The following is a 20,088-nucleotide window of genomic DNA, read 5'->3' as shown; positions in this document are numbered from 1 at the left end:
AACTCTCAACGAGAAGTTATTCATCCTTGACGGATTGCATCTCCATGCTTGATCACGTACCTCCATGGCGGGCCATTGTGGTGCGCGTATGATGCATACAGGAATGCGAGCCTGAAGTAACAGTGAGAAGCACCATGATTTTTATTTTTTATTTTCTTATGTAGTGCTTTGCATAGCGCTTTGTACCACACACACTTGTGGCTTGAGAGAAGATCCTCTTTTTCTTTTTCTTTTTTTAAGACTTTCAAATTAGCTTTCCCTTTTTTTAACTTTTTTTTTCTCCCTCTATTTTTTTTCTATTTTTTTTTTTCAAGGAAGAAAAAAACTTACCATTCCCAAACACATGTTAATCTTGCATTACTTGCATAGATGAATTTGCTTTCAATTTTTATTTATTTTTAAAATCAAGGCCAAAATTCTTCAAAAAAAATTATCTTTGCACTTTAAGAAAAAATTTTAACTCACTTAAATATATATAAAAAAAAGAGATGAATATTTAAAGTTTAACCTTTATGAAATTAAAGCCTTGACATAGAGCAATGTAGTATTTTCAACACTTTGGTGTTAAAGTCTTCACTTATGCAAATGGTTTGACATAGATGCGTAGTGGTGTCCACCTTCAAACACTTAATTAAAATTGGAATCATATTTAACACTCATGAAGATAAGTCATAACCTTGACGTGGGGTGATTTTGTACTTTTGACACTTAATGAAGCTTACGTACTAAAGTTTTCACTCATGCAAATTGACTTGACTTAGATGTACAAAGGTATTTAACATTAAACACTTAGTTAAAATTGAAACCATATTTAACACTCATGTAGGCAAGTCATCACCATGATGCAAAGTGTTGTATTTTTAACACTTATTATAGCTTAAGTGTTAAAGTCTTTATTTGGAATTGAAACCATATTCAACATCCATGCATACAAGTCATAACCTTGACATGGGGTGGTGTTGTATTTTCAACATTTAACATAACGTAAGTGTTAAAATCTTAACTCATATGAATTGGTTTGAATTAGATACACTACGGTGTTCAAATTTTATCACTCAATTAAAATTAGAACCATATTTAACACCCATGTGAATGAGTTATAATCTTGACGCACAACATTGTTGTATATTCGACACTTAGTACGACTTAAGTACTATGAATGACATTTTTATATTGTGTTTGATATTCTTCATAGACTTTTTGAAGAATGTGTCAATCTTAGACTTGATTTTGATCCAAGGATGGCAAACACATATTCTAGGAATAAAGTTTAATTAAGAGTCAATGATGATTTGGTCTTAAATAAACTTATAAAGAATTTCCTCAAGTGTTCTGAAGAACCTGACTTTGTCTTCTTTTACTTTAAAGGTGGATAAATGATACTTTTGTGTTATATTTAATATTTTTTTATAAGATTGTTAAAGAATGTATCGAGCTTAGACTTGATTTTGATCCAATGGAGATAAACACGTGTTCTTGAAATAGAGTTTAATCGAGAGTTAATGATGGCTTAGTCTTAGATGAACTAATAAAGAACTTCCTCGAGTTCTTTGAAGAAAGAAAATGAATTTTGACTTTGCCTTCTTCGACTTTGAAAGTGGATGAATGTTGTGGTTTTATTTTTATTTTTGATCATGCTTGATATTCTTCCAAGGGCTTATTGAATAATATTTAAAATTTAATCCTAAATTTAAAACTACATTTTTGGATTTGGCTTTTGAGTCACATATATTTTTTTTTTAGAATGTTTTATGCAAAAGAAAGTTGGAGATTTTAATTTATAATATTTGAATTTTGACTTCTTTAATGTAAAGAACTTGTTCATTCGGTTTAAGAAGTTGGCTAATAAAGTCCTTTTTTTTTTTTTTTTTTTTTGGCATAAGCTTGATATATATACACATTACAATTTAAGCTTTTATAGGCTAAGAGCAATATGCAGTTTATACTCATGATGAGGAGTATCATTACTTTTCAACCTTTTGTCATATTAGAAGGTTGAAGTGTATCCATGGGCTTTACCTTGTCTGTTATTTAACATTGACAATGATGTCTTATTCGAATGAATTAGACTCTTACTTATGAGTAAACATTGACAATGATGTCTTATTCGAATGAATTAGACTCTTACTTATGAGTAACTTTTATCCATTCATGTCTACTCGAATAGGAAACTTTTTATGCTTTTGGAGCATAATAAAGTATCTACATTTGAACATTTGTAGTGAAATTTGATGTCATACTCTCTTCATCTTTATTGGTAGATGTTTTTGCCCTCAATAGTATCATCTTCAATTTCTTCAATAGACATGTTTTCATTTGCATTTATTTTTATATCAAGTATCTGTGTAGTCAACTCTTCGAAAGTGCAAGGTTGAATGTCTTGGAGGGTATATAAAAGCCCTTAGTACATACCTTGTATACTCATCTTTACTATTGACACTTTAAATAGTTTAAAAGGAATTTTAGTTAAAAGTGAAGTTAAATATTCTCTCATTGGAATGTGATACAAAAAGTGTAGCACACAATGAAATCATAGTGTGGAATAAGGATTTGGTTCAAATACATTTTCTAAAAATCTTGTCTCATAAAGAGATGAATGACTTAATGGAATTAAATCCAAGATATAGATTGTTGGAAGGGTTTGCATCAAATTTCCTAACTAGTATATATATATATATATATATATATATATATATATATATAAGATATTATATAGAACATTTTCTATAATGATATGTCATAATAATATTACATGAAAGTTATTATGAATATTTTAATAAATATTCTATGATATGAGATAAAAACGTCAAAAATAGAGATTGAGACATAAAGTCCGTACATAGTAGATGTGAGAAAGAATAAAAGACACCAACTGAAGTGAAGGGACTTGTACTTAAGAATGTAGATATCAGAAGTAGAAAAACACGAGAAGTTTTAAAACCCAACAATTGTATTTGATTTTTGTCTTTTATAATATTTTTTATGGTATGATAAAATTAACGATCGCCTTTATCCATGAATGTAGGTACGAAGGTATCATTGGTCGAACTAAATTAAAACCTCGTAACTATTATGTGTAAATTATTTTATTTTTATGTACTAAATTGATCAGTTTCCGTTGGCATAACACTCCTTGTCACTTCCGATAACAGTCCTCGCCTCTTCCGTCACATTTTTTAAATCCCATTAGAGATAAAGAGAAAAAGAAAAGGAAACTGTTGGTTGGCACATGAAAACAAGATTCTTGCTTGATTTTTCTCAATGCCTTGGCCAACAACATAGCATATTCGTTTGCAGCAGCCTCACCGCCACTCCTACTTTTTCTATAGGCCTTGGACAACAACTTACAGTCTGGCTCTCATGGCTTCATGATCTGTACTCATTGGCTAGTATAGACAATGGAGGCCTGGACAAAAAAATGTAGGCCAGGAGAGATCAATTTTTCATTGGGTTGTGTAAAAAGATATGAAATTGAATTAAAAATGATTACTGGTCAAAGCCATCAACATTGAATAAAAGTTTCCAGGCTACAAGACAAACTGAGTGACTACTTGAATTAGAAAACCCATGTGACAGTTTTGCATGGTTTTTGCTTATAATATCCCTTGATACATGCGTTTCAATCGGATCAAAGAAATTTTGTTGAAAGCAATATTTCACTTTCTTCTTTTCTTCCTGGTTTTATGAACTCCTTCACAAATACAACAAAGAAGAATATTTGAAAATTTGACTGAAAATAAGAAAGTTTAACATAATAGTTTAACTGCATGGGGCAGCATTAGGTTAATTATCAATTCAAAAAGCAAAAGGTTAAACTGATGGCTAATGGATATTATTAAGTAGTGGAGGAATAATGTACACAAGTCAACATTTATTATAATAGTCATTCATATAAATTTGTTCATAATAAGTAATATAATAATAAGACCATATGAATAGTTGGTAATGCGGACAATATGAATAGTTGTTGATGCTTTATGTCCATAAATGCCTGTGTAGGCTTTCATGTGCCTAGTGGCAGCTTAAATATGGAATGATTTTCTAATATGTTAGGAACTTAGGACCCGATGAGATGAACCAAAATTAATTTTTGGTTGTTGAAAAATTGGAAGGGAAAATGTAAAGGAAAAAAATAGCAATTAAAGAAAAAATAAAAATAAAAAATAGATTTAAAGTTAATAAATTATTTTTATATATTTATTTAAATTCATTTTATTTAAATTTTTTATATGAGGATTAAATAATTTGAAAATATATAAGTTCTTAACTAATTAATTAATTTTTTATATTGAATTTTCTTTCATATTTTCTATAGTAAATCAAATAAGAAAAAAAATCATTTTTTGAAATATTTTTTCTTTTCCTTAATGTTTTTTCGGGAACTAAATATAGTCTAAGTAATATTAATCAAGCTAACATTTAAGTTAATAACCATATCAATGTTGTAACTTACTAGCAAGACGAAATGTAAACTTGTTAGTGTCTTTTTGACTCTATGGATGGGTGAGTGGATTTGCAAGCAATGCTAGCTTAAATAAGGAATGAATTTCCAATACAGTAGGATGGAATGGATTAACCCAATGGAAACTTGAGCTTATACCCAAGAATTGCACAATTTATGGTCGAAATTCTTCTTTCTTGAATCACTTGAACAAAACTCTTTGTTTTCTACTTTTTTTTTCTTATTTATTTCACTCTTGTTAATGCTTGTAATTACATTGATGCACACATGAAAGGCCAAGTGACAAGTGACTTTGCAAGCATGCCAATGGAATCTACTAATTATATAAGTACCTAAGTTAGGTTAGACAGAACAGGATTCAAATAATATTCAACTCAAACTTGACTAATCATCTCTCAAAAAATATTTCAAAAATATTCGACTAACTCAAACCAATATTAGATTTAAGAATAAATAGCATTACTTCAAAATATAGGCTCAAATAATTGGGTCTCTTGCTAGTAGCTCTAATGCATACAAAGTCCAACCAGTTGGTCTGACAGTGCAACTTCACCGTTCTTTATGAAGGCAAATCTGGCAAAAGAGAACTGCAAGGTGTCTCTTTGTGATAGAAAAACCTGTGAAAAGGGAAGGACGCATTGCAAAGTGCGAACATGAGAGGGAGGAAGGGAGGATGTACGCATCCAGAGTGTGTTTAATAGTAATTCTAATAAGCGTTTTTTAACCTTTCTAATACTTGAAAGAAAAGAATTTATAAGTTTTAAAAAGATTAAAAACACTTCTTCAATCACTATGGTTCACACTTTCAATCTGAGAACAAAAACGTTTCTAGATATCATTTTTAAAAACTAAAGAATGCCTTACGGAACGAAGAAGTTAAATAAGTTACTTGTTCGAAAGATCGAGATTCCAGTTAAACAAGTACTAAAGAAAGGCAAATGTCTCTATGTCTCTATGTCTCTTGATGTCACAATAATTCAAAAGAGTACATTCATGAAGGCTCAAACATAGAATACTATCTTTATTCAATCATGCTCAAGTTTATTTACCGTCGTCTCTCACAACAAACAAAGACACATATCAAGATGCCTGACTCCATATAATTCAATAATGAAGAACCGTAACATTCCAACGAATGATGGCGTTGGAAACTGGAAGGTCTAAGTAAACAGTCTCCAAGATGGCATAACCCCGGGCTAACCGGAACATCCCAGTTCCAGACACCACCGAAACCTCTCTATACTTATTGAAAAACCTATTAGCACCTTGAATCTCAAGGCTGCTACCGTTGTACTGCTTGTTGGTGAACACCACTGACATCAAGAAGTGTAAGTCAGAGCCGTCCAGAGCTGAGTTCACATAGATGCCCTGGGCGCGCCCTATTTGTGCTGAATTGCGATCAATTGTTTCAGTTAACGCATCATCAATAGCAATGATGGTAGCGAATGTACCAACCGCCCATGGCTTCTTGGGGAGGCCAGCAATCGGGATGGCGGTGACGTTTGCCCCTGTTTCCCAGTCGTGCATGTAGAAAACTACCTGGGTTTGTTTGAGTTTGAGTGGTTTCGCTTCTAGGCATATTGATATGGCTAGAAGCAGGAGGAAGGAGATTGTGGCAGAGGCTGTTAGTGAGGTTGGCGCCATGGGTGGGTGGTTCGAGCTCAGAGACTAAGGCCTACTGGGAGTGTATGGAAAGGCTGTGCAGAAGTCCTAGTACTGCATTGGGTCTATTTATAATGGTGGAGAGAGCCGCTCTGGTTTCCCATCCACATGTATTTGAAAAAAAAAAAAAGGAAAAGGTGGTTGGCTTTTAGAAAGGAAAACGTATTTAAAAAAATTACTCTCCTAATTGCCACTTCACCAATCATCAGTTTCATGAATTATTTACTTCAACTCCCCAAGAAGCATAGAGTTTCAAAAATATGTATACACTTACAATTAACACTCATTTGCCTTTACATCTTTGGTGTTAAATATGATAAGAATTTACGTCAAATAAATAAAGGAATATATACATTTTGAGCTTAAGGTCAACTACATATATATTGTTGGCAAGTAGGAATGCCAGATGACTTTGGATAAACTCTAGCTATTTATCTAGTTGTTTTATTAGAGTATTCATCTGTGCCTTTTTTTATAAAAAAAAATAAAGACATATAACAACATAGTTTTTGGCTTTTTGTTTCATAGGTTCCTAATTCTTAGGATTAATGTTTTATTTTTATTTTCCCAATTATCTTCCTAAATAGATTGCCTATATATATTTAGGACTTGCATTCTCCATAAAATTTAGAACAAAGAGTTGTGCTTTTGAATCACTCAAATCTCACTTAACAAGGAATAGATGAACCAACTATGTAGACTTTTGAATCAATCATGATAATAAGTGGGATATGTAACTTAAAGATTAAAGAGGTAATTTTGATAGGTGATAGCACTATCCTTGAAACAATTACATAATTAGTGGTCGGGATTTGGTTAGGTTTTAGATCAAATGGGTTCTCCTTCCCTTGGCACTTTTGTGGCTTTGAATGGGTCTTTGCCTCTTTTAATTGATTAGCTAAAGGTGCGAAAATGGTAATATTTCATTTTTTTTATTTGTTCTTGTTATTTATATTCTAATAATATATTTTTCCTCTTTTGCCCATGTAGAATATTATTGAATCAAGATTATGTTGATTTTGGTATTGCCTATCAAATTTGAGATCCGAAACCTCAAATTTTCCACATATTAAATTATTTAATTGCTGGAAATGTTCTAGTTTGCTTTGGACTCATACGGGTTTCTTATGATTTATCGAGGAAAAAGTGTGGATTGTGTGATGGATAAAATGATTTAGTTGTTAGGTTTTTCTGTACTGAATTTCAAATGGACTTGCCAAGTTGTAAGCATTTGAGATTATTTGGTTGCCATTTGAATTCCATGACATGCAAATGTGTTCCTTTGTAAGTTATTACTCTAGTTTTTAGAGATACTTTGCTTCCCACATTATGTGGCTTTGGTGGGGTTGTTTAGAATAGCTTTGCCCTTATAAAAAAGGGTTCATTATCCCCAAATTCATAGCTCCAAATGCAAAAAGATAAGTTATTGGAGGTTCCTTCAATTGTGGGGATTAAATAATCAAAAGATTGCATTTGCTAGAGCTTATCTAACTACAATAATTATTGCATTAGCGATAGAAACTTCAATGCAAACAATGTTATATCTAGAACACAAAAATAAAATAATCCACACAAAGGTACATAAGATTTTAATGTGGTTCAGTCAACATTCCACGAATTAGTGAAAATCATTCCACTATATTATAGAGAATATATTATAGATGATAGAATCAAATACAACAATTGGGTTTTGAAACATCTCATATTTCCCCACTCCTTGTATGAACACCCTAAACCACGAGCTCCCTTACTCCACCAAGTATCTCCTATTCTTCCTCACATTTCTATCCGTTTTGCATGGTCTTTACAAGCACATCTCTATCTCATAACTTTTCCTCTCATGACCTAGAATATTTATAGAGATATTCATAACAACTTTCCTTATTCAATTAGAAAATCTAATATTACATTAAAAAATCAACTTAAGAAATATTCTATACAATATTCATTATATATACAAAAGGAATCTATACTTATTACAAATTTGAGATACTTTCCAACAATAATGATGAACCAAACTCTTTTGATGCCTAGCCTAAGTGCAAGAAATTGATCTCTTGCAACCCATTTCCTTTGATTGGTTGGTATGGTTCATGGATAATTTCTTTTTATATAGAAAACTAATTAAGGAAAACCTCAAATTAGCAGTTTTAGATGAAGTTAGGTATAGTTTGCATTTACATAGATTTGGATTTGTTTTAGTTCTTGCTGAATTTGTTCATTTATTTTTTCCATCCTCATTCAATTTGATATCATATTTATTTATTTTTCATGTAACCTTTATGTAGAGCGTGGTAAAATATAGCTGGTTGTATTCTCATTTTTTTCTTGGTCTTTCTCAGCAACCAAATGGAGCATGCATGTATGTATAATTTGTTAGCTGTCTTTGACTTGTATAGTTTGGTGGAGACCTTGGACGTTTTAGGGAAAATGTTGTGATGGTTTAAAGGATCAAAAGCCATCAAGATCTCTTCGACTACCCTTATGGCCCTCCTCTTCTATCATATTAATCGTATATATCAAAATATGCTGCAAATTGGGCCCCCACAGGTTTAGATTGTGGGTTTAATGATAAAGTCATATGGTAATGTGATTTAAAAGGAGGCTGAGTTGGTTAAGGCGGCCCAGGTGAAAAGGTAGCTGTGGAGTTGAGCATCATCCCAATGGTCTAGTAACGGCCACTTTGGGGAGTGGACCTTAATGCTTAATGTTGGATGCTTCCTATTCTCTTTTAGCAGTGAGTCTTATATGCACTTTAATGATTAGAATATAGAAATAAAAAAAAGTGTCAGAATATATATATATTCCAACTTAGTCTGGTACTCACGGATAAGAGACCAACTCAAAATTTTCATATGATAAGTTTTATCATCTGCTTTTTTGAAAATTGATATGTAATATCAAGTGTTTAGTTTTAACTTTTAAGTCCATCTTACAATTTTAGATCTTTTAGAAAATTAAATCATATTTTCTAATGGTATTGTAAAAGGAATATTGTGAAATATTTGCAATTTTGGGAGACCAAAGAAGCCAGAAAAGTATGAAATGAAAAAGAAATGGTAATTTTGTCATTTTATTTTTTAGTTAATTTTAAGAATAGTACAGACCATGGCATGGATACTAGATGAGTACTCGAAAATTTTCTGTGGTGACTGGAAAACCTACTGTGAGTATATAGCACTCTTATGATGGGTTGAAAGGTACAGGTTTATATCATAAATGTAGATTTAATTTCCTGTAGACGAAATTTTTTGCTGATTCAACTACCATACATTGAATCTTTGGCAATCTCTTATATTGAAATCACCATGATGGATTTTGTTGCCTTGGATTCTGTTTGTTTCTGTAATTTGACAGTGATAAATTCTTTAAAGATTTTGACATTCTCATCCTAGCAGCCCTTGGGGTGTGATCAACAAGTTCTTCTCATTAGCATCTGTTTTATTGAAGTCCATTGTTCTTCTTTATAATTTTTATTGCAATTCAGAAATTCATGTGAGATATCATAAATAAAACATTTTCCTTCAAACAGAAGAATAAAATGGCAGAAAAATTGAAAAGAAACAAGCTAGTACACCAAAAGTAACATATCCAACTTCTAAAATTTTCGAACCAATTTCAATCCATATAGGCTTTGATCATCGATAACCAAAGAGTAATAATAATCTAACTTTTTCCTTCACCTACTATTTTTTGTACTTAGTTTTAACCAATTACCTAGTTTTTAGTGGTTCCTATTTTATTAGTATAGGATGGAGAGAGAGAAAGAGAGAGAATGTAGAGTTGTTCTTTCATGGTTTCTGTCCTACTCAAGTGGGAGTGTTCTTACCGGGAAGCCCACTATAATTGCTATAATGTTCCATTGCATAAAATTCATAATATTATACATATGTTGTTGAATTAGATGGTGCTTTTGAATTGGTTTAAGCTTTTGCTTTCAAAAAATCATAATAATGATTTAAATAGTTAAATATTTTGGTTGAGGTTGGGTTGAGACGTTAACTTCATTAGGTTAGATTGAAATGATTTTTGTTTTAGGTTTTACTTCTTGGTTTAGCTCCATGTGTTTTTGCTATATCAATATTTTAATGTTTGAGAATTGGTTTATTTACCCATATTACTAAGAAATAATCTATTATTGTCTAACAAAGGTGTAGTGGCTAACTTGCTATTAAAATTCTTCATAAAGTTGGATATTTGATTGCTCCTCATTATACATTTTTCTTTTTAATTTGTTTATATGCTCTATATTTTTTTGCCACAGATTCGATGTTTGGGTGTTGGCAATTTAGGGTCTTCCTATAAAGTAATGCTTAAATATGGATGCAAGAGATTTGGTTATGGATACATGAGCAACTTTAATTTAAGTCTATGTCTACTATCTTATGGTGTGCTTTTAATTTAGTTGTATATTATATGAGTTTCTTCTATATAGAGAAATTAGGGACAACTTTAAACAAGTTTATTGATTTGTGCTTTAATTAATAGTCCAATGTATATTAAACATGTTTTGATTATAGAGAAAATAAGGATAATTTGATTGTTATTATCATACTTAAACAATATCAATTGATGGTTCAATTTTTTATATTAAAAAATAATTTTAAAATTTTTCAAAGAGAACCTTGAGAGTTGTGCCTATCCCCTACCTTGACATATGTGGGAGCAACCATGACATATGTTGTGCTTATCCTGAACATATATGGTTCCAGCCAAGACCTATGTGGTTCATAACCTTGACATATGTTAGATCAACCTTGAGATATGTTCCATTCAATTTTAACATATGTTAGAGAGACTATGACATATGATGAGCAGTGAATTGTATGCCTACATTATAGTGTTCATATGTCAAGATTTCTTATATCCCTACCTTGACATTGGGATAGATGACATTAGAATCAGAATGCTACAATGACATATAACACTTACCATGATAGTCAAACAAACCTTTTTTCTTATAGTGAATATTTTATTTTATCATAATTATCTTCCTAAATAGATTGCCTATATATATTTATATTTGGATTCCCAATAAAATATGGAATAGAAAGTTACTTTTTCCTCTACTCTATGATTATATATATGTGTGTATGCATGTACGTATATAATCTTAAAAGTTATCAAAACTGTACAAGACCAAATATTGAATTAAATCAAAGAAATTTTAATGCACCTTCTACTTCACATGTGGCAATAATATGACTTGAAGATAATTTAAAAGAAAATACAAATTGAGAAAATATTGTTTACAATCATTATGGTTTTAGTCATAGAGTAGAATACTATTATGATTGTTATGATAATAGTAAAACCCTTTATTATATCCTTATACTAATATTGGTTGTCCTCAAGGAATTCAAAGAGTGCATAAAATGAATAGAGCATCTTACTATGAAGTTCAATTTCTAATTGATCAACACCAAATGAGGTTCACTATAGAATTGCTTGATAATGAAACACAAGGTTCAATTAGTGTATAATTTATGATTAAGTACTTCATTTGTTGTATAGTTTTATGATTCTTGTACTAGATTTGTTTGTTTTCTTTGCAATGTTAAGAAGGAAGAAAAAAAAACAATATTGTTTCTTATCAAGAGTATTATTGTTATAAATTGCAATTTAGGTACATGGACATATAATTCGATATTACCACATGCAAGATTTCAAGAAAAAGAAAAGTTTGTGTACTCCTTTGTTGATAATTTAATTTGAAATTCTAGATAAGATTAAAAATTTACACTTGTATTTAGTAGTAACAAAATATATGCTTCATGATTCATGTCGAGTTAAGTTTGAATAATGGATGTATGATGAAAGATATATAGAACTTGTAGAAAATTAGAAATTACTACCCAAAAATTTTTGTGCTAAAACTACTCATCCAAAATATAGACTAAACAATAACACTTAGACCATGTAATTTAGATAATTGACAGGTTGTGCAATACAATTCATACTTACATGCAAAGTTTGATTGTCATATTAAATAATGTAGTGATATGTTCTGCAAATGTTATAAATTATATATATAGATGTTATTGATGCAAGTCATAAATTCCAAACTAAACAATGGACTTCTCTACCTGTGGCAATGTGGAGAATCTGTAATTTTGCCTTAAATGAAATTCATCCACATGTAGAGATAATACAACTTCATCTTGAAGGGAAATAACTTATGACTTTTTAAAAACTAGATAATTTACATTGTATATTAGATAGTGATTTCCCTTCTAAGTCTATTTACAAAATAGGTTAGAATGAATCTAGTAGATGAGTAAGCTAAGAAGTTTCTACGTAAGGAATTTTCTTAATATTTGTTTGAAGTCAACAAGACAAATAATGGAATCAAAGGAGAAAGAGTTTGGTAATTGGTCAAATTCTAATAGTTAATCCAATTGATAGATAAAACTACTACTTGAGGGTATATTAATTCATAATATTCAACACCTATGATAATCTACAACACTTCTCAAGCTGGTAAATATATATTATCCATTCTCAACTTGTCAATAACAAACTGAAATGTAATACCATTCAATCCTTTAATTAGCACATCCACAATATGACTCTCAGTTGACACAAGTGGAGTATAAATTAATCCACTATCCAACTTCTCTTTTATAAAATGTCTATCTACTTCCACATGCTTGGTACAATCATGTTGCATAGGGTTGTATACAATATCAATTATTGACTTGTTATCACAATATAGCTTCATAGGTCTTTTCCATACAATCTTCAAATCTTCCAAAAGTATTTTCGACCATAGAAGCTCACAAACTCCTAATGTCATAACTCTAAAATCAACTTTTGCATTTGACCTTGCAACTACATTCTACTTTTTGCTGCTCCACATTACAAGGTTACTTTCGAGGAATGTACAATAACCTAAAGTCAATCTTTTGTCATCATCCGATCCAACATAATTTGAATCTGTGTATGCTTCTAATGTCAATTCATTGCCTCTTTTAAACAACACTCCATTTCCTAGAGTACCTTTTAAGTATTGTATAATTCTATGTGCTACTCGAAGATGTACTTCTTTTAGGTTATGCATAAATTAACTCACCATTTCTACAGCAAAGGCTATGTTTTTAATAATATGAGAAAGATAGATTAGTTTGCTAACTAATTTCTGATAGAATTCTCTACCTACAATCACATCTTCTTGGGCCTCACAAAGCTTATGATTTTGTTCAATGAATGTCTCTACTGGTTTACACCCTAATCTCCTTATTTCAATTAATAAATCCAACACATACTTCTATTGGGATATAAAGATCCCATGTCAAAAGTGAGTCACTTCAATTCCAAGGAAGTATTTTAACCTTAATAGTTCTTTAATCTCAAATTTTTGCAATAAACACCTTTTCAATACCTCTATTCCTTGAAATTCATCTCATGTTACCACTATATCGTCCATATAAACAAATAAAGTTACAACTCCCCTCTGAAGTGGAATGTTTAACAAACAATGTGTGATCACTCTGATTTTGTTTGTAATCCAAAGCTTTAATTACTCTAGCAAACTTGTCAAACCAAGTCCTAAGAGACTATTTTAAGTCATAAAGTGTCTTTTTCAACCTGCACACCTTATTCTTCTCTAACTCAAACCTTGGAGGAACCTTCATATAGATTTCTTCATCAAGATCACCATGTAAAAAGACATTCTTTATGTCAAACTATTACAAACTACATCCATGATTAGTTGTTAAAGATAATAGGATTCTTATCATATTCATTTTTGCAACAGGAGCAAATGTTTTAAGATAATCTATCCCAAAGTTTGAGCATATCCCTTAACCACTAATCTAGCCTTATAATGTTCAAGTGATCCATCTACTTTATGTTTCACAGTGAAGGCCCATTTATATCCCACTAACTGCTTTCCTTGAGACAATTCTACTAAGTCTCATGTTTTTTTTTCTCAAGTGCATCCATCTCAACCTTCATAGCTTCTTTCCACTCCACTGGAATAAGCATTTGATTGCTACTGGTTTTATTTTATAACTCTGGGATTTGCATCTTTTGTAACCAAGGCTGAACCATCTATCGATTGAGGCTCCATCATAACCCCTCTTCATCCTTTTTCTTCACGAATTATGTCAATTGTTTCATTGAATTAAGAAACTTCTTCCTTTCCTAAGACTTGCACTTGAACGGGATCAAACTCAATGTTCAATCTAGCAAGAAAGATGTAAGTCCTCTCTTTTTTTCCATAAAAATATTTAAAAAAAGATTGCATCATCGTTGCATTCATCTTAATACACTAATGATGGTCCAACTTTTGCCATAAGTTTTGTAAAATTTGAGCATATTTAGTGATCAAGCGATTACCTTGTTTGGTAGATGAGATCTTTGTCTTAATCTCATAGATTTGTGAAACATCTTAGACTCTAAAATAGATCAGCATGCAAGACTCCCAAATTTCTTTTGTTGTTGTCAAAAACATGCAGGTATCTCTGACTTCTAACATCATCGAATACCATAACCAGGACATCACCATAGTGTCTTCTTCATCCCACACAACAAACTTTGAATCATTTGGTTTCGGTCCCATCCCAAGAAGATGACTCAGTTTTCCCCCTTTTATCGTTGAGAAGTAAACCTAGTTGAATATTCTGCAGCTCTTCTACTGCAACGTTGATGACATCATTTGTTAATGTTGGATTAGAGACTTGTTGATTGGTAGATTCTGAAACCTTATACATGTTTTTGGGTAGAAGTGGAAGAAATTAAATAAGAGTTAAGGAAGGATTGCAGCAATGCATGCCACAATAAGAAAATAGAGCAGAAGTTCTGCCATAAAACCAAATTTTTCCAAGTTTTTGAAAAAACTAGCAATGAAGGCTACAAAATCAGTGATGAAGGTTGAAAAAACTAGAAACACTAAGGAGCTTAATTTGGCTCTAATACCATCCGGAGAAAAATTGTATTTCTTTTCATATTTTGACAGCATACAACCAATGAAATATACAGAGAGTTGTACAACTTACATAGTTATATATGATTATAACATAAACAGGGTTATAATACTTGACCAGAATTGGCTAAAATTTGTGTCGTTTTTTAGTTATGTTATCATGTCGTGTCATAAATGTCACCCCTATCCATAACATTTCTATTTTATATGTGTGTGTGTCGCATCTTCAACAAAAAAAATTCTATATAGATACATATTACAGATATAAGTTGTTCCATGGCACCACCAAACTCAGTCACGATGCTAGCCAAACTATGCTTAATAGCACTTGTTCTAGCCATGCATGGTCGTGTGCCCGGCTAGAGAAAATTAACCTCCAGCCTCAACAATCTAGCATAGTGCTATACTTCCAAAGTTATGTGCGTGGGAGGTACCAATTAATGCCACCAATATAGTTGTTACTGGGGTCCCAGGCAAGGTCACATGGTCACATGGCCTTTCCACCAATACATGCAAAACGTTTCATTCAAGTGATCAAACAAACAATCCACCCAGCCTAATATGTTGGGAAAATGTTCCGTACCTAAAGCACAGCCGGCAACAAGTCCACTTAACCCGAAGTTGTCAAATTGTCTTATTAGTATAACTAATTGGTTACTATTAAGTCATACAATTAATATGAATTATATTAGTAATGTTTAATCTTTTTGCGCATAGACAAGATCATATATATGCTAACTTAACATGCATGACTCTTAAAAACTCATTTTTTTTTCCATATTGAATTATATTTTTAGATACCCACTTTGTTGCATTTTTTAAGTACATTATAAAAGGTCAATGAAAAAAAAAAAGAATAGCAGAAGCACATGGACCATACATTATTCATTGGCTTGCTTGGCCTTTAGGCCGAGCTCATTGAAAAGGTATCCTAGCTAGTATCATAAGAGCCTATTATAGGTAGGTCATGATTTTATTACTAGGTGGAGACCCTCTATAAATTAATCTTTTTGCCTTAAACTTGGAAAGTTTCCTAAGGCAAGATTAACATAACTTTTAGGTTTAGCCCTTAAACCATGCAAGTAAGACCACTTTAAGTGATTCTACCACTTCATATCGAAGTTAAGTGTATAACCAAGATTTTTAACATCAATATTACCAAGTGAAGAATTCCATCTTTAGGATTGACCACTCTTACTATTTGCATATTTAGTCTTGTGTGGATCCACATTTTTCATATGCATTCTCATTTGATGGTGAAATTCGCTTTTTATTTGTGAAAATTTGATATGTAGAAAAAAATTTGGAGTCACCACTTATTTTTTTTAAAGGGAAAACAAAATAAGAAATAAAACCTTGAAAATGATTTCTGATTTGGAAAATGTGTATTTGAAAACCTAAGTTTAAGTCCGAGGATTAGGTTACCTATTAAGAAAGTACAAAAAGGTAGCACTCCTCTAAGCCCTAAATAAAGGTCTCCACTAATTAAGTCAATGTAACTATAACAATTAATTGATTAATCTATGGATATCATAAATCAAAAAAATATACATATATCAAAGCATAAATGAGGATATCATCAAGAGTCACTCAAACAAACCAAACATTCTCAATAATCAAGGAGAGGAGCGTACCTTATAAGTGTGCTAAGCGCTTCCATAAAACAAAAGAGTTAGTTCGCAAGTAACAATTTCATAATATACACAATATGTATTTCACCCAAAATCAAGAGGCAAGGATAAATCGATATGGAAGTCAAACAAAGCAAGACAAAATTAATCATGAGAATAAAACATGCCAATTAATAGTGATAAGGAAATAAGAAAGTGTACCTTGATAGCATATAATAGTGCTTTCATTGAGATGAGGTTAATTCACATACAATGATAATAAACTAAAAAGAAAGAATCAAGGGCTAAACCTGTATATGTATAACATGTCTCAAATAAGGAAAACAAAAGATGATAAGAAATAAACTCAAGAGAATAAGGTGCACTAGTCATGTCTTCAAATTCAAAATTTATTAACACATATTCATCTATAAGAATCAATCGACATAAAATACCGAATGAATTATTTTAATTTAGAGAAAAGTCCAACTAATATGCATATTTCATCTACAATGTGAATCAATGGTCAAAGTGGTTTACAAGTATATTCAAAAGTAATCAAATTGTCAAAAACATATAAATTATCACTAACAAGGCAAAATAACGGTTTTCACAAAATAAATTTCAAATAAATATCTAGAAAGGTTATCTCATCAAAATAAAAACTAGGTAACATTTTTAAAATGTCGATATTAATATCCAAAAGGTCAAATTAATTAATCATATCCCAATTAATATTAAATTAAGCCAAAATAAGTTACTTCACAGAAAAATCAACAAGTGATAAGAACAAGAGACTCTAAAAAATAAATCTAGGAAAAATATCTAGAGGTTGAATTTTATCATGAAAACAAATTGGGTAACCTCTCCTATGTATCTAGATTACAACCTAAAGGCCAACTTAATTAGTTATGCTTCAATTAGTACCAGATTTCATAAAAAGCACAATCTATCCAGAATAGAATAATTTTTCATAGCATGCAAGAATTAATTTATTTAATTAACTTAGAGATGTCCTAAAATCCTAAAAAAAATAATCACATAACTCATTTATATGTCTATTTTTATGAAAAATAATCACAAGGCAATATCACATATATAACATATATAAAATTAAATAAACTTCTCTCAGCACCAGAAAAATACCTATGCAGTGGGTGAAAGAATAAAAAATCATATCTCTCATTTCAAAAATCATATCTTAATATTTTATGTAACAAAAAAAATCAAATTTAAGAAATATGGATTAAGATAAAAATTTCTAAATAAATTAAAGAGGTATTTTAATAATTTAATTTTTCAAAACAATACTGAGTATAAAAAACACAATGACAAGTGAACATTTCGAATGATTGATTTGATAGTCCACTGCACCTTTGAACTTATAGATTGGAATCTTACCATTTAGAAACTCTTTAAAAAAATTTATAATTATTCCATGGTGTTGTAGACTTCTTAAATTTGATTTTAGAATTTTGTTTGAGTCAAAAATAATTTTTCAATTAGAATATATAAATTAATCGTTCGAAAGGTTCACTTGTCACTCTATTTTTTATACTCAGTATAGACACTTTTAATATAAATTCAATTTTTTCGATGAGTGGTTAATATAAAAATTGTGAAAGATATTTCTTCAAAAGACATATTTAGTATAAATTCAATTTTATAATTGATATGAAAATTGTGCAAATTCAATTTCTTGAACAAAATACCTTTAGTATAAATTTGGTTTTATGGTATTGTGGAAATGTGTCTCTTGAAGGGACACCTTTAGTATAAATTCGATTTTTATAACATATATGACTAATAAAAAAAATTGTGAAAAAATGTCTCATGAAGAAACATATTGAGTATGAATTCAATTTTATGGAATCATGGAAGGTATATTCAATTTTTTTTAACATGTAACATTGATATGAAAAATATAGAAGATGTCATCTCTTCAAGAGCCACCTATTAACGCGGTAAAAAAGTGTCGTAAATTTATCAATAGTTTTGTAAACCATTTTTTAAGAACTTTTTTTGAAACTAGCTGTAGAAGTTAAAAAAGGCCCAAATTTTTCATAAAGCATGCAAGAAACAGAAACAGAGAAAATGGGTTTTGGTGAAAGAATTGAAACAGGGTCATTCTGTAATAGAAAACCCAGTGAAAATAAGACAAGGTCGTGCAACTGGAAGCACGGTATGGAGGAAATGATGACATCAATCATATTGGACCTGGCCTAAAGTGCTACAAGCTTGGATCGGTTTCAGATAGACTCGATATTCCAACAATCAAGCCTCACCAAATACACAGCATTTCTCTCTAAAAAAGAAAGGGGCACAAAAGTAGAACCAACAATGACACAGGCATCAAACATACCGACTCAAAACGATTCAATTAATAATGAAGAAAGGTAACATTCCATCGAATGATGGCGTTGGAACCCGGAATATCCAAGTAAACAGTCTCCAAGGTGGCATAGCCCCTGGCAAACCGGAACTTCCCAGTTCCAGACACCACAGAAACCTCTCTGTACTTGTGGAGAAACCTATCAGCACCCTGGATCTGAAGGGTGCTGCCATTGTACTCCTTGTTGGTGAACACCAGAGACATCAAGAGGTGCAAGTCAGAGCCGCCCAGCGCTGAGTTCACATAGATGCCATGGGCGCGCCCCACTTGTGTTGAATTGCGATCAATGGATTCCGTTAATGCATCGTCAGTGGCAAAGATGGTGCCGAATTCAAGAATGTACCATCGCCTTTTGGTGTTGCCAGCCACCATTCCCAGTCTTGCATGTAGAAAACCATATTGGTTTGTTTGAGTTTGTGGGGTTTTGCTTCTAGGCATATTGGTATGGCTAGAAGCAAGAGGAGGGGCATTGCGGTTGTGAGTGAGGTTGGTGTCATGGGTGGATGGTTTGAACTCAGAGACCAAGGCTTAGTAAGATTTTGTATGAAGAGGCTGTGCACAAGGTGCTAGACCACTGGACTCTATTTATAATGGTTGTTGAACTATCCATGACTCTTAGCTTCACTCCGGAAATGGGATTGGTTCTTGACGGGGGAAAAATACGGATACCTTTTGGATAATAACTTCAAAAAGCCTTATTCGTAGCTACAAGCCTACAACTTCACTCTAACTTGAAGTAATGGAGATGGATAATGAAGACATAAAATAAAATGGCATAAGCATGGGAAAGAAGGTGAAAGTTAGGATTCGGGTTTGGGAAAGAAAACAACAGAGATGGAAAATTTTCTTTTTTCGTTTGTATTTTTATTGAAAAAAATAAAAAATCAATTATGAAATAGGCATTTTGACTTTAACTAGAATCATGGTTAAATGAAATTATGAAAATCCATCTTCCAAATAACTAAAAGATCAGTGAAATTAAATAAAAAAAAATAGTCTTATATAATAATATAAATAATAAATATTATTGTTGGAA

At 31.3% G+C, this 20,088-nt stretch overlaps 2 protein-coding genes across 2 annotated transcripts; both read right to left on the bottom strand.

Annotated features, from left to right (window-relative positions):
• Positions 1-5,461: 5,461 nt before the first annotated feature.
• LOC100244838 (dirigent protein 22) lies at positions 5,462-6,161 on the bottom strand. Its single transcript, XM_002270451.4, has one exon. It carries the CDS (start codon positions 6,104-6,106, stop codon positions 5,567-5,569), a length of 540 nt encoding a protein of 179 aa, XP_002270487.1. The 5' UTR covers positions 6,107-6,161; the 3' UTR covers positions 5,462-5,566.
• Positions 6,162-19,040: 12,879 nt separating this feature from the next.
• Positions 19,041-19,424, bottom strand: LOC100261861 (dirigent protein 4). The gene has a single exon (XM_002269312.1). The coding sequence runs from the start codon at positions 19,422-19,424 to the stop codon at positions 19,041-19,043; it is 384 nt and encodes a 127-aa protein (XP_002269348.1).
• Between the last annotated feature and the right edge of the window lie 664 nt (positions 19,425-20,088).

Source organism: Vitis vinifera, chromosome 12 (genome assembly GCF_030704535.1).
Source record: "Vitis vinifera cultivar Pinot Noir 40024 chromosome 12, ASM3070453v1".
Classification (NCBI taxonomy): Eukaryota; Viridiplantae; Streptophyta; class Magnoliopsida; order Vitales; family Vitaceae; genus Vitis; species Vitis vinifera.
This window is presented reverse-complemented; position numbering and strand designations above follow the sequence as displayed.

Excerpts from the sequence above, each read along its gene's own strand:
- LOC100244838 (XM_002270451.4), bottom strand. The coding sequence starts at position 6,106 with ATGGCGCCAACCTCACTAACAGCCTCTGCCACAATCTCCTTCCTCCTG.
- LOC100261861 (XM_002269312.1), bottom strand. The coding sequence starts at position 19,424 with ATGGTGGCTGGCAACACCAAAAGGCGATGGTACATTCTTGAATTCGGC.